The sequence below is a fragment of the Petromyzon marinus genome, chromosome 48, assembly GCF_048934315.1.
Source record: "Petromyzon marinus isolate PM22_M1 ecotype Great Lakes invasive population chromosome 48, UKy_Petmar_22M1.pri1.0, whole genome shotgun sequence".
Taxonomy (NCBI): domain Eukaryota; kingdom Metazoa; phylum Chordata; class Hyperoartia; order Petromyzontiformes; family Petromyzontidae; genus Petromyzon; species Petromyzon marinus.
Genome location: NC_133714.1, coordinates 6,637,708 through 6,656,816, shown reverse-complemented (window position 1 = coordinate 6,656,816; position 19,109 = coordinate 6,637,708). Strand labels below are relative to the sequence as shown.

At 54.9% G+C, this 19,109-nt stretch overlaps 1 protein-coding gene across 4 annotated transcripts in view; it reads right to left on the bottom strand.

Annotated features, from left to right (window-relative positions):
• LOC116952798 (inositol 1,4,5-trisphosphate-gated calcium channel ITPR1-like) overlaps positions 1-19,109 on the bottom strand; it is a 275,732-nt gene that overhangs the window by 107,527 nt on the left and 149,096 nt on the right. For all 4 annotated transcript variants that reach the window (XM_032972456.2, XM_076074483.1, XM_076074484.1 and 1 more), the window contains 6 exons: positions 14,247-14,357; positions 13,062-13,157; positions 10,554-10,703; positions 8,325-8,438; positions 6,822-7,014; positions 1,738-1,860 (listed from right to left, as the gene is read on the bottom strand). In XM_032972456.2, coding sequence (XP_032828347.2) covers positions 1,738-1,860; positions 6,822-7,014; positions 8,325-8,438; positions 10,554-10,703; positions 13,062-13,157; positions 14,247-14,357 — 787 coding nt within the window. The remainder of the gene's footprint in view (positions 1-1,737; positions 1,861-6,821; positions 7,015-8,324; positions 8,439-10,553; positions 10,704-13,061; positions 13,158-14,246; positions 14,358-19,109) is intronic.

Sequence of the window (19,109 nt, the reverse complement as noted above, 5' to 3'; positions counted from 1 at the left end):
ACTTCTCTGTAGTGGCGAGCAGCAGCAGCAGCAGCAGTTAGCCGGAAGCAATAGCTGTTGCAACAGCAGCAGCAGCAGCAGTAGTAAGCAACAGCAAACAGAAGGAGCAGAAGCAGAAGCAGCAGCAGTAGTAGCAGCAGCAGCAGTAATAGCAGAAAGCAGAAGTAACAGCAGCAAAAGCAGCAGCAGCAGATGCCGCAGCAGTAGCAGGAGAAGCAGCAATAGCAGTAAGCGACAGCAGCTGCAACAGAAGCAGCACCAGTAGCAGCAGAAGCAGTAGTAGCAACAGCAGTAGTAGCAACAGCAGTAGTAGTAGTAGAAGCAGTAGTAGCAACAGCAGTAGTAGCAGCAGCAGTAGTAGTAGAAGCAGTAGTAGCAACAGCAGTAGTAGCAGTAGTAGTGGAAGCAGTAGTAGCAACAGCAGTAGTAGCAGCAGCAGCAGAAGCAGCAGAAGCAGTAGTATCAGCAGAAATTGCAGCAGCAGTAATAGTAGAAGCAGCAGCAGTAAGCAGCAGAAGCAAACAGCAAGCAGAAGCAGCAGAAGCAGTAGTAGCAGCAGCAGCAGTAGTAGTAGAAGCAGTAGTAGCAACAGTAGTAGCAGCAGCAGTAGTAGCAGCAGTAAGCAGCAGAAGCAGTAGCAGCAGCAGTAGTAGTAGAAGCAGTAGTAGCAACAGCAGTAAGCAGCAGCAGTAAGCAGCAGAAGCAGTAGTAGTAGTAGCAGTAGTAGCAGCAGAAGCAGTAGCTGCAGCAGCAGTAAGCAGCAGACGCAGTAGTAGCAGCAGTAAGCAGCAGAAGCAGCAGCAGTAAGCAGCAGCAGCAGTAAGCAGCAGTAGCAGCAGCAGTAAGCAGCAGAAGCAGCAGCAGCAGTAAGCAGCAGAAGCAGTAGTAGTAGCAGCAGTAAGGAGCAGAAGCAGTAGTAGTAGCAGCAGTAAGCAGCAGAAGCAGAAGCAGTAGTAGCAGCAGCAGCAGTAAGCAGCAGCAGCAGCAAGCAGCGCTGTCTTGTGACTGTGGCGGCGCTGCTGGGCAAGGGAGGCTCGCTCGATGACACGCCCGTCCAAGTCGCTCTCTGGCATCTCTTGCAGTGTTTTGTTTTAAACTGAAAAATCACTAACGAGGGCGAACCTGGCACAGAGCGTCCTCATTATTCTCCCTGCCACAAAGAGGGAAGAGAAAGAAGAAGAAGACGAAAAAAATCGAAAGGCCACACTTTCATCCTCGAGTCTCGCCTGGTGCCCGAGGACCGGAGGCTGCTGCTGCTTGATCGGCGGGGGGGGGGGGGGGGTCAAGCCAGGCTTCTCAGGACGCTTGCCCAAGACGCCTTGCAGCGAAGCACCGCCACATCTCACGGGGGAGGCGGCTCCTCAGTAGCTAGGAGATGTTAACTACATCGCCTGGTATACAGTTTCCGTGTCTCTCTCCTTGTGGACGCGTGGATTTTTCCCCAGGGGGGTGGGGGTGCGGGGGTCCTCCGGTTTTTCCCCCTCCGCGTTTGGAATCAACAACGCGCCTCGCGACGATTTGCTCTGCCGTTGATTTCCACGCGTGGACAAGCCACCTCGCTGAGCTATCGTTTGCCTTCAGCGTCTCCGTCCGTGTGTGTGTGACAGAGTTGGGGGAGGGGGGGGGGGTGGGTGTGGGGGGGCTATCGTCGTCGTGGGGGGGAGGGGTGGGGTGGGGCGAGGGAGGTCGGGGGGGGCAGGCGGGGGGAACGACCGGAACGACCAGACCGGCGCTCACCGCCGCAGCTGCTCTCGAAGGGGTAGAAGAAGGCGACGAGGAGGTTGATGAGCACGGCGAGGTTGAAGGAGATGCTGCTCCACAGCGTGATGTTCCGCGAGCACCAGAAGAGGACCCGCTGACCTGCACTCACGCACGCACGCACGCAGGCAAAGAAAGGCCCCCCGGTGTGTGTAAACTAATATTAAAGGCAATTATACGTATACCTTTTTGTTTGGCCTTTTACCAAGGTAAGGCCCCACTGAGCTGTTGTCGCTCTTTCACAGACGCGACCTGGCCGCCGCAAACGATGGCCCAACAAAAGTGGCGGCCTTGACACCATCACGTGGAAGTAAATAGCAGCAAAATGCTCACGAAGGCACGCTCGATTCGCCTCAATGCAGGCGGGGAAAACCGGAGGACCCGAAGAAAAATGCACGCGACCACGGTGAGAGAGAGAGAGTGAGAGAACACGCAAACTTCAAATATACAACAGACGTCAGGGTCGGGATCGAACCCACGACCTCCTGTATACCAGACGAGGTAGTTAACATCTCCTAGCCACCGTGATGATGATGAGAGAGAGAGAGAGAGAACACGCAAACTTCAAATATACAACAGACGTCAGGGTCGGGATCGAACCCACGACCTCCTGTATACCAGACGAGGTAGTTAACATCTCCTAGCCACCGTGATGATGATGAGAGAGAGAGAGACACGCAAACTTCAAATATACAACAGACGTCAGGGTCGGGATCGAACCCACGACCTCCTGTATACCAGACGAGGTAGTTAACATCTCCTAGCCACCGTGATGATGATGAGAGAGAGAGAGAGAGACACGCAAACTTCAAATATACAACAGACGTCAGGGTCGGGATCGAACCCACGACCTCCTGTATACCAGACGAGGTAGTTAACATCTCCTAGCCACCGTGATGATGATGAGAGAGAGAGAGACACGCAAACTTCAAATATACAACAGACGTCAGGGTCGGGATCGAACCCACGACCTCCTGTATACCAGACGAGGTAGTTAACATCTCCTAGCCACCGTGATGATGATGAGAGAGAGAGAGAGAGACACGCAAACTTCAAATATACAACAGACGTCAGGGTCGGGATCGAACCCACGACCTCCTGTATACCAGACGAGGTAGTTAACATCTCCTAGCCACCGTGATGATGATGAGAGAGAGAGTGAGAGAACACGCAAACTTCAAATATACAACAGACGTCAGGGTCGGGATCGAACCCACGACCTCCTGTATACCAGGCGAGGCCGTTAACATCTCCTAGCCACCGTGATGATGATGAGAGAGAGAGTGAGAGAACACGCAAACTTCAAATATACAACAGACGTCAGGGTCGGGATCGAACCCACGACCTCCTGTATACCAGGCGAGGTAGTTAACATCTCCTAGCCACCGTGATGATGATGAGAGAGAGAGAGAGACACGCAAACTTCAAATATACAACAGACGTCAGGGTCGGGATCGAACCCACGACCTCCTGTATACCAGACGAGGTAGTTAACATCTCCTAGCCACCATGATGATGATGAGAGAGAGACACGCAAACTTCAAATATACAACAGACGCCAGGGTCGGGATCGAACCCACGACCTCCTGTACACCAGGCGAGGCCGTTAACATCTCCTAGCCACCGTGATGATGATGAGAGAGAGAGAGACACGCAAACTTCAAATATACAACAGACGTCAGGGTCGGGATCGAACCCACGACCTCCTGTATACCAGACGAGGTAGTTAACATCTCCTAGCCACCGTGATGATGATGAGAGAGAGAGAGAGAGACACCGCAAACTTCAAATATACAACAGACGTCAGGGTCGGGATCGAACCCACGACCTCCTGTATACCAGGCGAGGTAGTTAACATCTCCTAGCCACCGTGATGATGATGAGAGAGAGAGTGAGAGAACACGCAAACTTCAAATATACAACAGACGTCAGGGTCTGGATCGAACCCACGACCTCCTGTATACCAGACGAGGTAGTTAACATCTCCTAGCCACCGTGATGATGATGAGAGAGAGAGAGAGACACACGCAAACTTCAAATATACAACAGACGTCAGGGTCGGGATCGAACCCACGACCTCCTGTACACCAGGCGAGGCCTAGCCACCGCGGTGCCCTAAACGGGTCATGGGCCTCCCCTGGACCGACGACTCACCCTCCACATGCACCCTCTCGTGTCCCACTGCAGCCTTAAGAGGCGCTCGCTAACAGCGCTTGCGCCCCAAAAAGCCTGCGCGAGGCGGTTGGTGGGGGGGTGTGGCCTCGTGGGTGCCGGCCACATCGCCCCTTGCTCGAGTTCAGCGTCGAACCGTCGTGGGTGCTGCTCACGGGCAGCGCTCACGCTCGGATTTTTACTGAGACTGTTTTGGCACGCTGTAAACGTCCACGCGATGATAAGCCACTTCGTCGGGCACGTCGTTTGTGAGCAGGTCGCTTCTGAAAAAGGAAGCTAAGAGCTCGAAAGGGCTTCACGTGGCACATTCAAATATTTGTTCAGTGATTTGCTTACCTGCCCTATACTTTGCACTCCTATCGTGTTTTGTTGCCGTTGCACTGGTTGGTGTTGTAAAGTTCTCGCCCCGTGCCACCGACTGGACATGTGCGGGAAAAAAAAGAGCTTCATAGCTCATCGGATTCCTCCAGCGATTAATAAATATTATGATTCTGAGTTCTGATCTCACCGAACGGAGGAGCAACCAGGGTGCATAACTGGCGTCATAGGCGGGGGAGGGGGGGGCAGGGGAGGCGGGGGGGGGGGCTATGTGGCAGTGGGGGGGGGGGTGGTGGGAGTCGTCATCACAGCCACTCACGCCCTCTACGCAACCAGCTCCATTGGGGCCGTAGAGACCAAACGCGGTGAAGTATGGTCCCAGCCCCCCACTGAACCTGCACGGGGTGCGGGAGGTGGGGCCCTCATCCCGCAGTGGATTGGCAAGCGGGGGCCGTTCTGACCCCGTGCCGCTACCGGGCATCTGTGAAAAAAAAGAGCTTTATAGCTCATCGGATTCCTCCAGCATAAGTAAATGTTCTGATTCTGATGACTTGGCACGGTGAGCTCGAGGGGATCACGCGCACGCCTGCCTGGCCATCGTCGACCCGAACCCAGGTGCGGACGCGTGGAGGGGTGACGGCCTTAATAGGCGCTCGCTAACACCGTTTGCTGGCCGATGAATGGGTCGGGCGTCACTGCACAATTGTGCGTTTGCGTTTTTTTTGTTTCCGTGATAAAAAAAAATGAAAATCCGTCACGTTTAGGAGGCGTGCAACCGCTCCAAGTTCGCTTCTTATCTCGTTTTAATCAGCGTACGTGACACATTGCTGTGCAGTTTCCGAGCTGAACAAATGTAATAATAATAATACATCATCATATGATTGTTTTTCGAATTCTCTGGAATATAGGACACTTTGGAAAGTAAGACCCACCACAAAACTTGTGCCCGGAGTCAGTAAAGTTATACAGTAAAGTATATAACAGTGAAGTTATACAAATATGGTCACTCAAAGACTAAGGTACGGTCACAATAACACCAACCGGATAGCAATGGACACCTGCAAAATTTAATTCGAAGCTTTCGTGACTGCAGGAATTACTCTTTGGATCTTTCGGTAAAGTCACCTAGAAAGAAAATAAATTAAATAATAGAGTACGACGTTTCGATTGCAACACAAGCAGTCGTCATCAGGCACGACTAACTTTGAGAGAGAGACAAAACACAGACACGGAGACACACAGACAGACACACAAGCAGAGAGAGAGACAACACAGAGACACGCAGAGACAGACACACAACATAGACACACAGACAAGCAGAGAGAGACAACACAGAGACACACAGAGACAGACACACAACATAGACACACAGACACAAGCAGAGAGAGACAACACAGAGACACACAGAGAGAGACACACAACATAGACACACAAGCAGAGAGAGACAACACAGAGACACACACAGAGAGACACACAACATAAACACACAGACATACACACAAGCAAAGAGAGACAACGCAGAGACACAGAGAGAGACACGCAACATAGACACACAGACAGACACACAGAGAGAGACAACACAGAGACACAGAGAGAGACACACAGAGACAGACACACAAGCAGAGAGAGACAACACAGAGACACACAGAGAGACACACAACATAGACACACAGACAGACACACAAGTAGATAGAGACAACACAGAGACACAGAGAGAGACACACAACATAGACACACAGACAGACACACAAGCAGATAAAGACAACATAGAGACACAGAGAGAGACACACAACATAGACACACACAGAGATACAACACAGAGACACAGAGAGAGACACACAACATAGACACAGTGTCTTTTTTCCTGGTCTCCGGATCGCCTTCAGCACTTCCTCAACAGATGGCACCTCAGCCAGCCACTCACAGGGGGTGACTTCTTCTTCCAATATTTGAGGCACCGCAGCCTCGGCAGGGTCATTCCCACTTTGTCCCACGTTGTTTTCCAGGCTGAGGGATTTCCCCTCCCCCAAGACCTCACAGAAATGCTCAGCAAATCTGCAAACCTGTTCCTGGGAGTCGGAGATTGGATCACCATTCTTTCCCCTAATGGTGGTAATAGGTGTGGCGTTGTAGGTTACTTTTTTGATGGAACTAAAGAGCAATTTGTGATCGCGGGCCATTGAGGCAGACTCCATCTCCTCAGCAACCCACGACCACCAACCATTATCACCACCTTCATCAGCACCATCATCAACCACCGCTCAAACCACAACCATCCCTGACGCCGCCACCACTTCTGCCACCACCACCACTGCCACCACCGCCACCCACCACCGCCACCACCACCGCCAACACCACAGAAGCCACACCATCATCACCACCTTCATCAGCACTATCATTACCCACCGCTCGCACACCACCATCCCTGCCGCCACTGCCACCGTCGCCACCACCACTACCACCACCATCGCCTCCACCGCCACCACCGCCTCCACCGCCACCACCTCAACCACCACCACCTCCACCACCACCACCACCGCCACCACCGCCTCCGCCACCACCGCCTCACCCACCACGGAGCTTCTTCTGCCAGTTCATCTCGCGGAAGAGGTCCTCGGAGCGCAGGAAGAAGTCGTTGATCTTGCTGCCCTGATCGTCGCGCTCGGCCGTGTAGTAGACGCGCAGCTGGGACTCGCACGTCAGATACTCGCACACGCTGGGCACGGGAAACACGATCTGCTCCATCGTGCGGTCCTGGCGCACCACCTACGCTCACGCACAAGCACGCAGTGTTGCTCAGCAATCGTGCCACCGCTCCACGCCCAAGTGGAGAACCATCATCATCATCAACATTTGTAGCAGCAGCCAAATACTCTGAAAGGCGCGATGTGATTCTAAATGTGGAGGGGGGAAAAGTACGAAGGGCCCGGATGAAAAATCCACGCGACCACGGTGAGAGAGAGCGAGAGACACGCAAACTCCAAATGTACAGCAGGAGGTTGTGGGTTCGATCCCGACCCTGATAACGCCGGTGTATTTTAGAGTTTGCACGTCCTCCCCTTGGTCACGTGGATTTTTCTCCGAGTCCTCTGGGTTTTCCCTCCGCATTTAAAAGCGACATCAGGGCGTTTAGAGTATTTGGCTGCTTCACACGATGAGCCACTGCATTGGGCTGTCATTTGTGGCCAGGTCGGTTCTGAAATAGAACTGTACAGCTCAGTGGGGCCTTACCTGATAAAATAAAATAAAATTATTAGTTTATCTACCATCAGGTGCCTGCTACATTGTGATCCCGAATCATCACACCGAATCGGTGACGTTCCTATGGTGCGTCGATTCACTCGGGCTGGCAACCGTTGTGCCCGCGGTGCCATGCGTGGGGGGGAAAAGAAAGGAACAGCGAGGGAAGAAAGAGAAGAAGAAAAGGAATGGGAAAGGGAATAGCGAAATGGGGGCACACAGGGGTCAGGAGAGGTGAGGATGGAGAGGAAGAGGCTGCATCAGGGCCTCGACGCCGCTGCTGCTGCTGCTGGTGCACGGAGGAGGAGCGGTGTCTGTTTTCACAGTGGGCGGCGACAGGGAGAAGGGGAGGGGTTCAGAGTGGGGGTGGCCACACAGAAGTCACGTGACTTACAGGAGGCTCGAGCTGATTTAGATAGAGATGTATAGATGAGAGGGGTTCAGAGTGGGGGTGGCCACGCAGAGGTCACGTGACTTACAGGAGGCTCGAGCTGATTTAGATAGAGATGTATAGATGAGAGGGGTTCAGAGTGGGGGTGGACACACAGAAGTCACGTGACTTACAGGAGGCTCGAGCTGATTTAGATAGAGATGTATAAATGAGAGGGGTTCAGAGTGGGGGTGGCCACACAGAAGTCACGTGACTTACGGGAGGCTCGAGCTGATTTAGATAGAGATGTATAGATGAGAGGGGTTCAGAGTGGGGGTGGTCACGCAGAGGTCACGTGACTTGCAGGAGGCTCGAGCTGATTTAGAGAGATCGATGGGGTGGCTGCTGGGGGTATGAGGGGGTGGGGGCCGGGGGAGGGTGGGTGGAAGGGGGTTGGGGACCGCACCTCGATCTGGGCCGTGTGCCGTGCGTAATACTCCAGGGCCTCGTCCCCATCGTCCCCGGGGCCGCCCACGCCGGGCTTCAGCATCTGGTGCAGCTCCTTGTTGTGCCGGGCGAGCTGGGGTGGAGCGGCAGTGGGGGGGGGGAGAACACCCAGGCACGGCGTGATGAGAGACGACGCAGCGTGACGTGGCACATCGGAGCGGGTGTCGACGTCGTCACGGCGGGTGTCACAGCTCGTGTCACAGCTGGTGGCACAGCTGGTGGCACAGCTGGTGTCACAGCAGGTGACACTGGTTGTGACACAGCTGGTGGCACAGCTGGTGTCACAGCTGGTGTCACAGCTGGTGTCACAGCTGGTATCACAGCTGGTGTCACAGCAAGTGTCACAGCTGGTATAACAGCTGGTGTCACAGCAAGTGTCACAGCTGGTGACACAGCAGGTGTCACAACCAGTGACACAGCTGGTGTCACAGCTGGTGTCACAGCTGGTGACACAGCTGGTGTCACAGCTGGTGACACAGCTGGTGTCACAGCTGGTGTCACAGCGGGTGGCACAGCTGGTGTCACAGCTGGTGTCACAGCTGGTGTCACAGCTGGTGTCACAGCTGGTGACACAGCTGGTGTCACAGCTGGTGACACAGCTGGTGTCACAGCTGGTGACACAGCTGGTGTCACAGCGGGTGTCACAGCTGGTGTCACAGCTGGTGGCACTGCTGGTGTCACAGCTGGTGTCACAGCGGGTGTCACAGCTGGTGTCACAGCTGGTGTTACAGCTGGTGTCACAGCTGGTGTCACAGCTGGTGTCACAGCTGGTGTCACAGCTGGTGTCACAGCTGGTGTCACAGCTGGTGTCACAGCTGGTGTCACAGCTGGTGTCACAGCGGGTGTCACAGCTGGTGTCACAGCTGGTGTTACAGCGGGTGTTACAGCTGGTGTCACAGCTGGTGTTACAGCTGGTGGCACAGCTGGTGACACAGCGGGTGTTACAGCTGGTGTCACAGCTGGTGTCACAGCTGGTGTCACAGCGGGTGTCACAGCTGGTGTCACAGCTGGTGGCACTGCTGGTGACACAGCTGGTGTTACAGCAGGTGGCACAGCTGGTGACACAGCTGATGTCACAGCTGGTGTCACAGCTGGTGGCACTGCTGGTGACACAGCTGGTGGCACAGCTGGTGACACAGCTGATGTCACAGCTGGTGTCACAGCTGGTGGCACTGCTGGTGACACAGCTGGTGGCACAGCTGGTGTCACAGCTGGTGTCACAGCTGGTGTCACAGCAAGTGTCACAGCTGGTATCACAGCTGGTGTTACAGCTGGTGTCACAGCAGGTGGCACAGCTGGTGACACAGCTGGTGTCACAGCTGGTGTCACAGCAAGTGTCACAGCTGGTATAACAGCTGGTGTCACAGCGGGTGTCACAGCTGGTGTCACAGCTGATGTCACAGCTGGTGGCACTGCTGGTGTCACAGCTGGTATCACAGCGGGTGACACAGCTGGTGTCACAGCTGGTGACACAGCTGGTGTCACAGCTGGTGTCACAGCTGGTGTCACAGCTGGTGTCACAGCTGGTGACACAGCTGGTGGCACTGCTGGTGTCACAGCTGGTATCACAGCGGGTGACACAGCTGGTGTCACAGCTGGTGACACAGCTGGTGACACAGTGGGTGACATAGTGGGTGGCACAGCTGGTGTCACAGCGGGCGGTAGAGTGGGTGGCACAGTGAACAGTGCAGCCACGCACAGCTACGAACCCGGCGACCCAAGTTTGATTTCCCGTTTTACGGCCGACATCAGTGACGAATATCTGAAACCGGACCTGAGCCTCCCGTCGATCTCCTTGGCACAATGTTTAAACATCAACAATGGGCAGACGAAGGCGGCAAGGCACGTTTTGTTTTCCGGCCACAACACCCCTTTGTTGCACCGTGCATACCTTCATAGTGCTTATCAGCACTTTCCCCAGCAGCCTGTGCAGGCTATAAAGGGGATCTTTGTGCGGGCGTGCGTGTGTGTGTGCCTCGAACGAGGACTCGGCGCGGTGCGCGCAAACGTCGCCCGCGGGGGAGACAAAGGCGGTCGGCCGTGGGCGCTGGCCACCCACCCCCTCGCGTGCCACAGTTCCGGGCCTTTCGCAGGTGCTGCTCGCTAACCGCACTTGCCCCGGCGACCTGTCAAGGCTATACGTGGGGGGGCGGGGGGGGGCGAGGGAATCTTTGTCTTTGCGCGCCACCTGGTGTGCCAGGATGTAGATGTTGTGTCCCACGTCGCGTGGCGAGGCCCCCATATGGTCAGCGCCGTCGTCGCCATCCTCGGCGCCGTCGCCGTCGCCGGCGCCGCCGCTCTCCTCGCCCTGCTGGTAGGCCCTCTTGATCACGTCCACCTGTGGCCACGCGTGGAACCAACGCGATTTACCATGGGATTGCTCCCCAGCGGTGTCTCCCACCGGTGGTGTAACCGATGCACCAGCTCACCGATAAGATAAAATATTTACGTTGGGGATTTCTCACCCAGGTGTGCCTCCCCACTGCGGTGGAAAACGATGCACCAGTTCGCCGATCAGATTAAACATTTACGTTTGGATTTTTATCGCCGGCAGTGGTGTAACATGTGCACCAGTTCCACCTATACAATAAAACAAAACTCCCATTTATTTGGATTCTGTGAACAAAGCACACCGCAACTAACAAAAACGAACTTAAAGTTCCGGTGACTAAACGTTTCCGGATGTTGGATGTGCCTGTGCTCTGTGATCCGGCCGTCTGAGACCCTACGAAACGTGGTGCAGATGCAAATAAAGAAATCGATTATTTGTAGCAATGTATTTTTGTCAGTTTTATCCAGATTGGGATATTGGCGTCGCGTCACGGGATGAAGAATCCATTGGGAAGTCCCACCTAGCAGCGCATCACCCGGTGTCAGGGAATGTCCCGTGAGAAGTGGATACTGCAGAACTATGTCTGAGATTCCCCATATCGTTGCCACGGCGATAGCGTTGCCATGGCAATATCGTTGCCATGGCGATAGCGTTGCCACGGCGATATCGTTGCCACGGCGATATCGTTGCCACGGCGATATCGTTGCCACGGCCATAGCGTTGCCACGGCGATATCGTTGCCACGGCGATATCGTTGCCACGGCGATAGCGTTGCCACGGCGATATCGTTGCCACGGCGATATCGTTGCCACGGCGATAGCGTTGCCACGGCGATATCGTTGCCACGGCGATATCGTTGCCGCGGCGATATCGTTCTCCGCGATGCGAAACGATCTCAAATTGTCGCGATCGTAGGAGACTCCCCGGCCGCTGTTCGTCCGCGTTTGGGATGAAATTTCGGACGAAACGCTTTCCAATCCATTTCAAATCTTTCGATTTTTATGGTCACGTACGTTGCGTTGTAACTTAACGCTTCTTCACCTGAACGAAGGTCACATCAACCGATGACATGGGCAGGAAAGCCACAGACTTGGTCTCGGTCTCATACGAGTTGACATCGTTCCCTGTGATGCCATTCTTTTGGATTAAAACCAAGACAACGTATATATATTTTTTTCACAACGACCCTCAATAATTATCTTTGAGTGATGTAGTTTTTAATGGTGTGTCGAACTCGGACCCACAGCTTCGAGATAATAACATCTGGCAGGTCGCCAGCAAAGAAATCAAAGCGAGCCTGACTCTGCTGATGAGACCCCGGGTGCCGAAACCCGGTCCGGAGTGTTTGCTTGCGCAGACTCCATGCCGCTAACATTGTGCACTCCCGGCAGGCCGTGGGGCCGAAGGGAATCTGTGATAAAAATTAAGTTGATATTTCACGTGGAAAGAAATACTCAGTAGACGTGCAACGTTGAGCTAACTTTAGCGTGAGGTCGGAAGCTCAACATACTCCTTGGGATCCTCTGGAAGGTGGGTGCCACGGTGGCTAGCAGATGTTAACTACCTCGTTTGGTATACAGGAGGTTGTGGTGTTTGATCCCGACCCTGACGCCTGTTGTATATGTGGAGTTTGCGGTGTCTTTATCTCTCATCATCATCACGGTGGCTAGCAGATGTTAACTACCTCGCCTGGTATACAGGAGGTTGTGGTGTTTGATCCCGACCCTGACGCCTGCTGTATATGTGGAGTTTGCGGTGTCTTTATCTCTCATTATCATCACGGTGGCTAGTAGATGTTAACTACCTCGTCTGGTATACAGGAGGTTGTGGTGTTTGATCCCGACCCTGACGCCTGCTGTATATGTGGAGTTTGCGGTGTCTTTATCTCTCATTATCATCACGGTGGCTGGTAGATGTTAACTACCTCGCCTGGTATACAGGAGGTTGTGGTGTTTGATCCCGACCCTGACGCCTGCTGCTGTATATTCGGAGTTTGCCCGTCTCTCTCTGTCCCCGTGGTCGCGTCGTGGATTTTTCAACCAGGTCCTGCTGTGTGTCCCTCTCAATTTAAAATCAACATCACGCGTTTAGAGTATTTGGCTACTGCTGTAAATCGGCGACACGCTGATGACAAGCCACTCCGTTTAGCGATCATTTGTGATAGCCAGGTCGCAAAGAGCTGTCTAGCTCAGTGGGGCCTTGCCTGCTAAAATACAAACTAAAAACGTATTCGTTTAGCTATTTTAGTATATCTGAAATGACGTATACCAGTCCGATTCGTTTTTTTACGGGGGGGGGGGGAGCGATTTTTTTGGATGTCTGTGAACTTGTCGGGGAGGAAAATCAGCAAAAGGTCACGGTTACCAGCTCCTTGGGGCGCATGTTGTAGAGGATTCTCTCGGCGTTCTCGCTGTCGTGACGGCTCTCCATGATCGCCAGCAGCAGCTTGGAGGCGTTGTTCTGTGGCGGAGAGCGGCAGAGCAAAGCAAATATTACCCCCCGCCCCCCTCCCCGCCCCCCCCCCCCCCCCGCGTAGCCTGAGAATCAGAAGATTGATTTATTACTGGAGGGATCCGATGAGCTGTTCAGTCGGGGGACACGGGGTCAAAGCATTAAATCAGCAAACAAACAAAAAATACAAACGGAGTGCAAGGGGGAGGAAAGGTCACTAAATATAAACAAATAATCCATTGATTCATTCATTGTACAAGTTCGATTTATGAAGCATGGGACAAGGCAAAAAAAACAGTCCCGGACCACACCAAGATGACACCAGCACACAGCGGCACTCCCTCAATACTACGGCACATTAAACATTGGACAATCGGCACATGGGTCAGGGGTCAAAGTTAAAAAAAATCACGTTTGCAAACTGTGGCTGGTATCCAGCACCGATCTTCTGCTTATATTTCTTGAAGGAAAATTTACAGGCGCCCACCCCCCCCCTCTCCCCCCAACTTAAAAATGTATAAATATACAACTAAAATTGCCCACTGAGCCGTTCGCTCATTTTTTGGAAGCGACGTGCCCATCACAAATGATAGCGCAACGTAGCGGCTTATCATCGCAGCCAAACACCACTCCAAACAGACGGTCGGGGGCAAGAGCACGAGGCGGTGGTGCGACCAGCCCCCCCCCCCCCCCCATACTAATTTAAGGCCGAGTCGACCTAGGGGGAGACCCAAAGGACCGGTGAATATTTTCCTCAGCGATGTTGGCCGCTGAGCGGGAATCGAACCCCGGGGTCGCCGCCCGCTACCGTTACTCCCCCCGCCAGGCACCGCAGTCACGTGGGCGTGCGTGCGTACGGGGGGGGGGGCAGGGGGGGGGGTGGCGGCAGTCACTCCGCGGATCCGCCGCTCCGCAAAAATCCGTCGAGAAAAAGCGACGAGATTTGATTAGACCGTGGCCCCCCGCGTGCCCCCCGAATCGCGAGGATTCACCCGACCGTGCAACGGCTGGAACGTTACGCGCCAATCAATCGCGGGCCACGCGCAAGTTACAACTGAAGCTGGGGGTGCGGCGGGGAAGGGGGGGGGGGCAGCTTACCTTGAGCTCCAACACAAGCCCCATGCGCTGCTTCCCCAGGGGGTTGATGTCGTTGAGGATGAGGGCGATGATGATGTCGATGCCGTTCGATTCGTGGGTGGCGATGCAGTTCTGCGTTCGTTCATTCGGGACCGCAGCAGCAGCAGCAGCAAGAAACAAAGATGGCAACGATGGCACTGATGATCATGATGATGATGATAACGGCGTGATTGCGAGAATGGTGGGCGTAAACGATGCCTCAGTTCGTACCAATTCTCCATGTCCCAACCGCTCCCCCCATCCCACCTCCCTTCGCCAACCTGCAATGTCCAGCGTGGTGATGTATGGTCAAACAACGCCTCCCACCTCCTCCCCCCCCCCCGCCCCCCAGGAATGACTGGAACGGTGCGACGAGGCCTTCATCCAGCGGTAGATTTCGCCGAAATAATAAACAAAAATGTGTTTAATCGGGTAAATCGACCGGGCGCCGTACCGTACGTCTGTTTGCGCGTGGTACCAGCGCCTGGGATGTTAACGCCTTTCGCTTGGTATACAGGAGGTTGTAGATTTGATCGCGACCGTGATGCCTGTGTATTTGGAGTTTGCGTGCGTCTCTCTCCACGTGGCCGCGTGGATATTTCCCAGGGTCCTTCGGTTTTTGCCTCCACGTTTAGCAAAAAAATAAAAATAAAACCACAAGGTTAGAGTATTTGGTTGCTATACGTTTTCCGCGCGATGATAGGCCACTCCGTTGAGCCTGTCATTTGCGATAGCCTCATCGCATCTGAAAAAAGAGTTACATAGCTCAGTTGGGGGCCTTACCTGGTAAAATAAAAGCAAGTAACGACACGGGCGTGCCGATTGGCGACCTGCCCTAAGCGCGGATCGACGTTAAGCGCGGATCGACGTTAGTCGAACCGCGCTTAAGTCTGCAAATCATTCCTTGAAAAAAACAAGAAATCGTGAAGCGGAAGATCCGTGCTGGATACCGGCCAGAGTCTGCAAATGTGATTTGTAACTCTGAACATTAAACGCTTATCGATAGTTCAACGTTAATGTGCCATTTCTATTGGGGGACTGTTATCGTGGGGCATTATCTTGGTGTAGTCGTCTGGGACTGTTGTTTTTGTTGTTGTTGTTGTAGTTTTTGCTGCCTTGTCCAAGCTTCATAAATCGGACTTATATAACACAACATGTCCTATCTATTTTTTTTTTTAGTGAGTCGCCTACCGCCTTCCCTACTTTGCTTTTCCTATCGTTACTCTTGCTGCTGCTGCTGCTGCTGAGCCGTTCGTCGTTACAACATGTTGACCCCACCACGCCCAACCCCCCCACCACACCCAACCCCCCCACCACGCCCAACCCCCCCACCACGCCCAACCCCCCCACCACGCCCAACCCCCCCACCACACCCAACCCCCCCACCACACCCAACCCCCCCACCACGCCCGCCCTGGAACATCAGTTGAAGGAGAGCTCCTGAGCTCGTCGGATTTTCCTCCTCCTCCTTCAACAAGCACGGCCAACCCGCCGCCGATCCCACGTTGTTCGTTGTTCGAGGACCCCGCGAGAGCCGGGAGGGGCTGGCCTCGCTCGCAAGCGCGAGCCGACCTCGGAGGGGGGGAATGGGGGGGGGTGGGTGGGGTGGGGGGGGTGGGGTCCTGGGGCCCCAGGATTCCGTCGAGCGACTCCGCTCGTTCGCAATCAGAAACCCACAGCCAACTTCCACCGCCGCCGCAAACGAAGGGCAAATTTTTTTTTTTTTTTAAAAAGCTCAACGAGTGGGAGGGACAAGACGGGCCACCGTCGCCCGCCACTAAATCACGCCCGCCCGTGTCCAATACGAGCACCGCTGATTTATAACGGGGACCGACGGCACGGCTGTATCAATCAGCCGCCGTGCTCACGGCGGATTAGACGCTCAGAACAGCTCGGTTGGGGTGGGGGGGTGGCGGCGGTGTGGGGGCGGTCGGTAGGGAAGTCTGACTCCCAAAGGAACATATTAAAAATATGGAGAATTCTCCTCTCGCCCGCCCGCCCGCCTGCCAGCGCGCGAGAAAGAGAGAGAGAGAGAGTGTGTGAAAGAAGAAATAAAAAAAGAAATCAAACGGTCAGTCAGTCGATCGATATTCCGAGCCGACGGACATCCCCCGAAACGGAGAGAGGGCGGGCGACGCGCGACGCGGGCGACGACGCGCGCCCGGCTTCGCCGCTTAATCACAAACGCTCATCGGCGGGGCCCGGGCCAGTCGCAGCGCGGGGGCAGGCGCCCGCTGGGGGCCGCCAGGCGCTACGGGACGAGGCGCCCGTGCGGAACCAGCGCTCGCGCGCGAGGCCTCTCCTGCAGCCGCCGCCGCCGCTTCGGAAAATCGCCGAGCGGCGGCGGCGGCGGCGGCGGGGAACATTCCCGGGAACGGGAGTCTTGAGGCTCAAAGCCGCGCGCGCTAACAGCCCCCCCCCCCCGCGTCAATACACTGCTGGATGAGCCCCCCCCCCCCCCGCGCACACCCCCACCCAACGAGTACGCGGGGGATATTTGCTCCATCGTGCCGATCGGCGCGGGTTGGCGACGGTGGGGAGCGTAGCGGGCACGGTACGGTCACGTGTTCTGCCGCAATTCCCTTCGCCGCCCGCCGGGCAGCAACGGCACCGGCAGGCGTGGCTGTCGATGGTGCAGGCGGTGCGACTGCGCCGGTGGGCCACAAGGCCGGAGGGGTGCAAGTTGCTGGCTGTGCAGCGGGGAATCAATTGTACAGGGAGGGTGGGGGACGACGACCGATATTTAATTCCCTGTACCAGGGCCCATGCCAACCACTCCACTCAACCCCGCTCCACGCCACGCAACTCCGCTCCACGCCACAGCAAGCCACTCCATGCCACACCACACCACCCAACGCCACTCCACACCATGCCACGCCACTCCATGCCACACCACGCCACAGCATTGCCACTCCACACCACTCCACGCCACTCCACATCACCCAACGCCACTCCAAGCCGCGCCACACCACTCTACACCACACCACCTAACGCCACTCCACACCATGCCACGCCACTCCATGCCACGCCACGCCACGCCACAGCATACCACACCACTCCACGCCACGCCACACCACCCAACGCCGCTCCACGCCACACCACATCACCCAACGCCACTCTAAGCCGCGCCACACCACTCTACACCACACCACCTAACGCCGCTCCACACCACAGCAGGAGGAGGAAGCCCCCCGCCGGGGAAATTCGTGGGCGATGCAAGGGCCCGGCAATTGGAATCGATTCGGCACGATTGAATCAGGCGCGCAGGAATCAATTGCTTTCAGTTCACGTGGCGTGTTATATTTTTCATTTTGCCCCTCGAGGCAATTAAATCTGTTGCGCCGAGTTAGTCGGATATCGGCTGCCTCCTGACCTAGATATTTTATAAAAAAAACATCTTGGTTTGGACAGCCAATGGCTCTGCCCTCTCTCTCTCTCTGGCTCTGCTAAAGTGCAACGTGCACCGCGCCAGCTCTTGCGGTCGCCTCCCCCTGTTCAACTTAATCACATCCGCAAATGACGAGAACGACAAAAGAAAAACGACCGTTTGCATTGGAATAGTGGTTGGGGGCCGGAAAACCGCTATTTTTAACTTTGCAAACCATATTTCTGTGTATATATCAGCTCAAGCCTCCTATAAATCACGTGGTTGCTGTGTGGTCACCCCCACGATGAACCCCCCCCCCCTTTTCTCTGTCGCCGCCCACTGTGAAAACAGACGCCGCTTCTCCCCCATGCAGCAGCAGCAGCGTCGAGGCCTTGATGCAGCCTCTTCATCCCCATCCTCACATCTCCTGCCCCCTGTGCTCCCGTTTCTCGGTTTCCTTTCCCATCCTTTTCCTCTCATTACCCGTGCCTTCTCGTCTCTCTCTTCCCTCCCCCCACGCATCGCATCTCTCCGCTCTGCTCCAGGTGTGAGGCCCGACTCAGCAATGTAGCTCTTTTTCAGAAGCGACACGGCTGTCACAACGATGAGCTCAGCGAAGCAGCTCATCATCGCGTGGACATTTATAGCAGCCAAAATACTCTAAATGCACGTTTGTCAACGTTTAGGGAAAAAAAACTAAAATCCACGAAGAGAGAGAGAGAGACACGCAAACTCCAAATATACAGCAGGTGTCAGGGTCGGGATCCAAACTAAAACCTCCTCCATACCAGGCGAGGTAGTTAACATCTCCTAGCCACCGTGATGATGATGAGAGAGAGAGACACGCAAACTCCAAATATACAGCAGGTGTCAGGGTCGGGATCCAACCTACAACCTTCTCCATACCAGGCGAGGTAGTTAACATCTCCTAGCCACCGTGATGATGATGAGAGAGAGAGAGACACGCAAACTCCAAATATACAGCAGGTGTCAGGGTCGGGATCCAACCTACAACCTTCTCCATACCAGGCGAGGTAGTTAACATCTCCTAGCCACCGTGATGATGATGAAAGAGAGAGAGACACGCAAACTCCAAATATACAGCAGGTGTCAGGGTCGGGATCCAACCTACAACCTTCTCCATACCAGGCGAGGTAGTTAACATCTCCTAGCCACCGTGATGATGATGATGAGAGAGAGACACGCAAACTACAAATATACAGCAGGTGTCAGGGTCGGGATCCAACCCACAACCTCCTGCATACCAGGCGAGGTAGTTAACATCTCCTCGCCACAGCGGTGCCCCAAACCGGTCATGGGGCTCCCAGAGACCGATAACTAAACCTCCAACGAGCACCTGGTGCGTCGTGTAAACATCGCCACTCCGGGAGACAAAGGCGGCCGGGCGTGGTTCTGGCCCTGCCCGGCCGCCTTTGTCTACAGCATTCGCCCACGCGGCTCGGCCACCACTGCCGCGG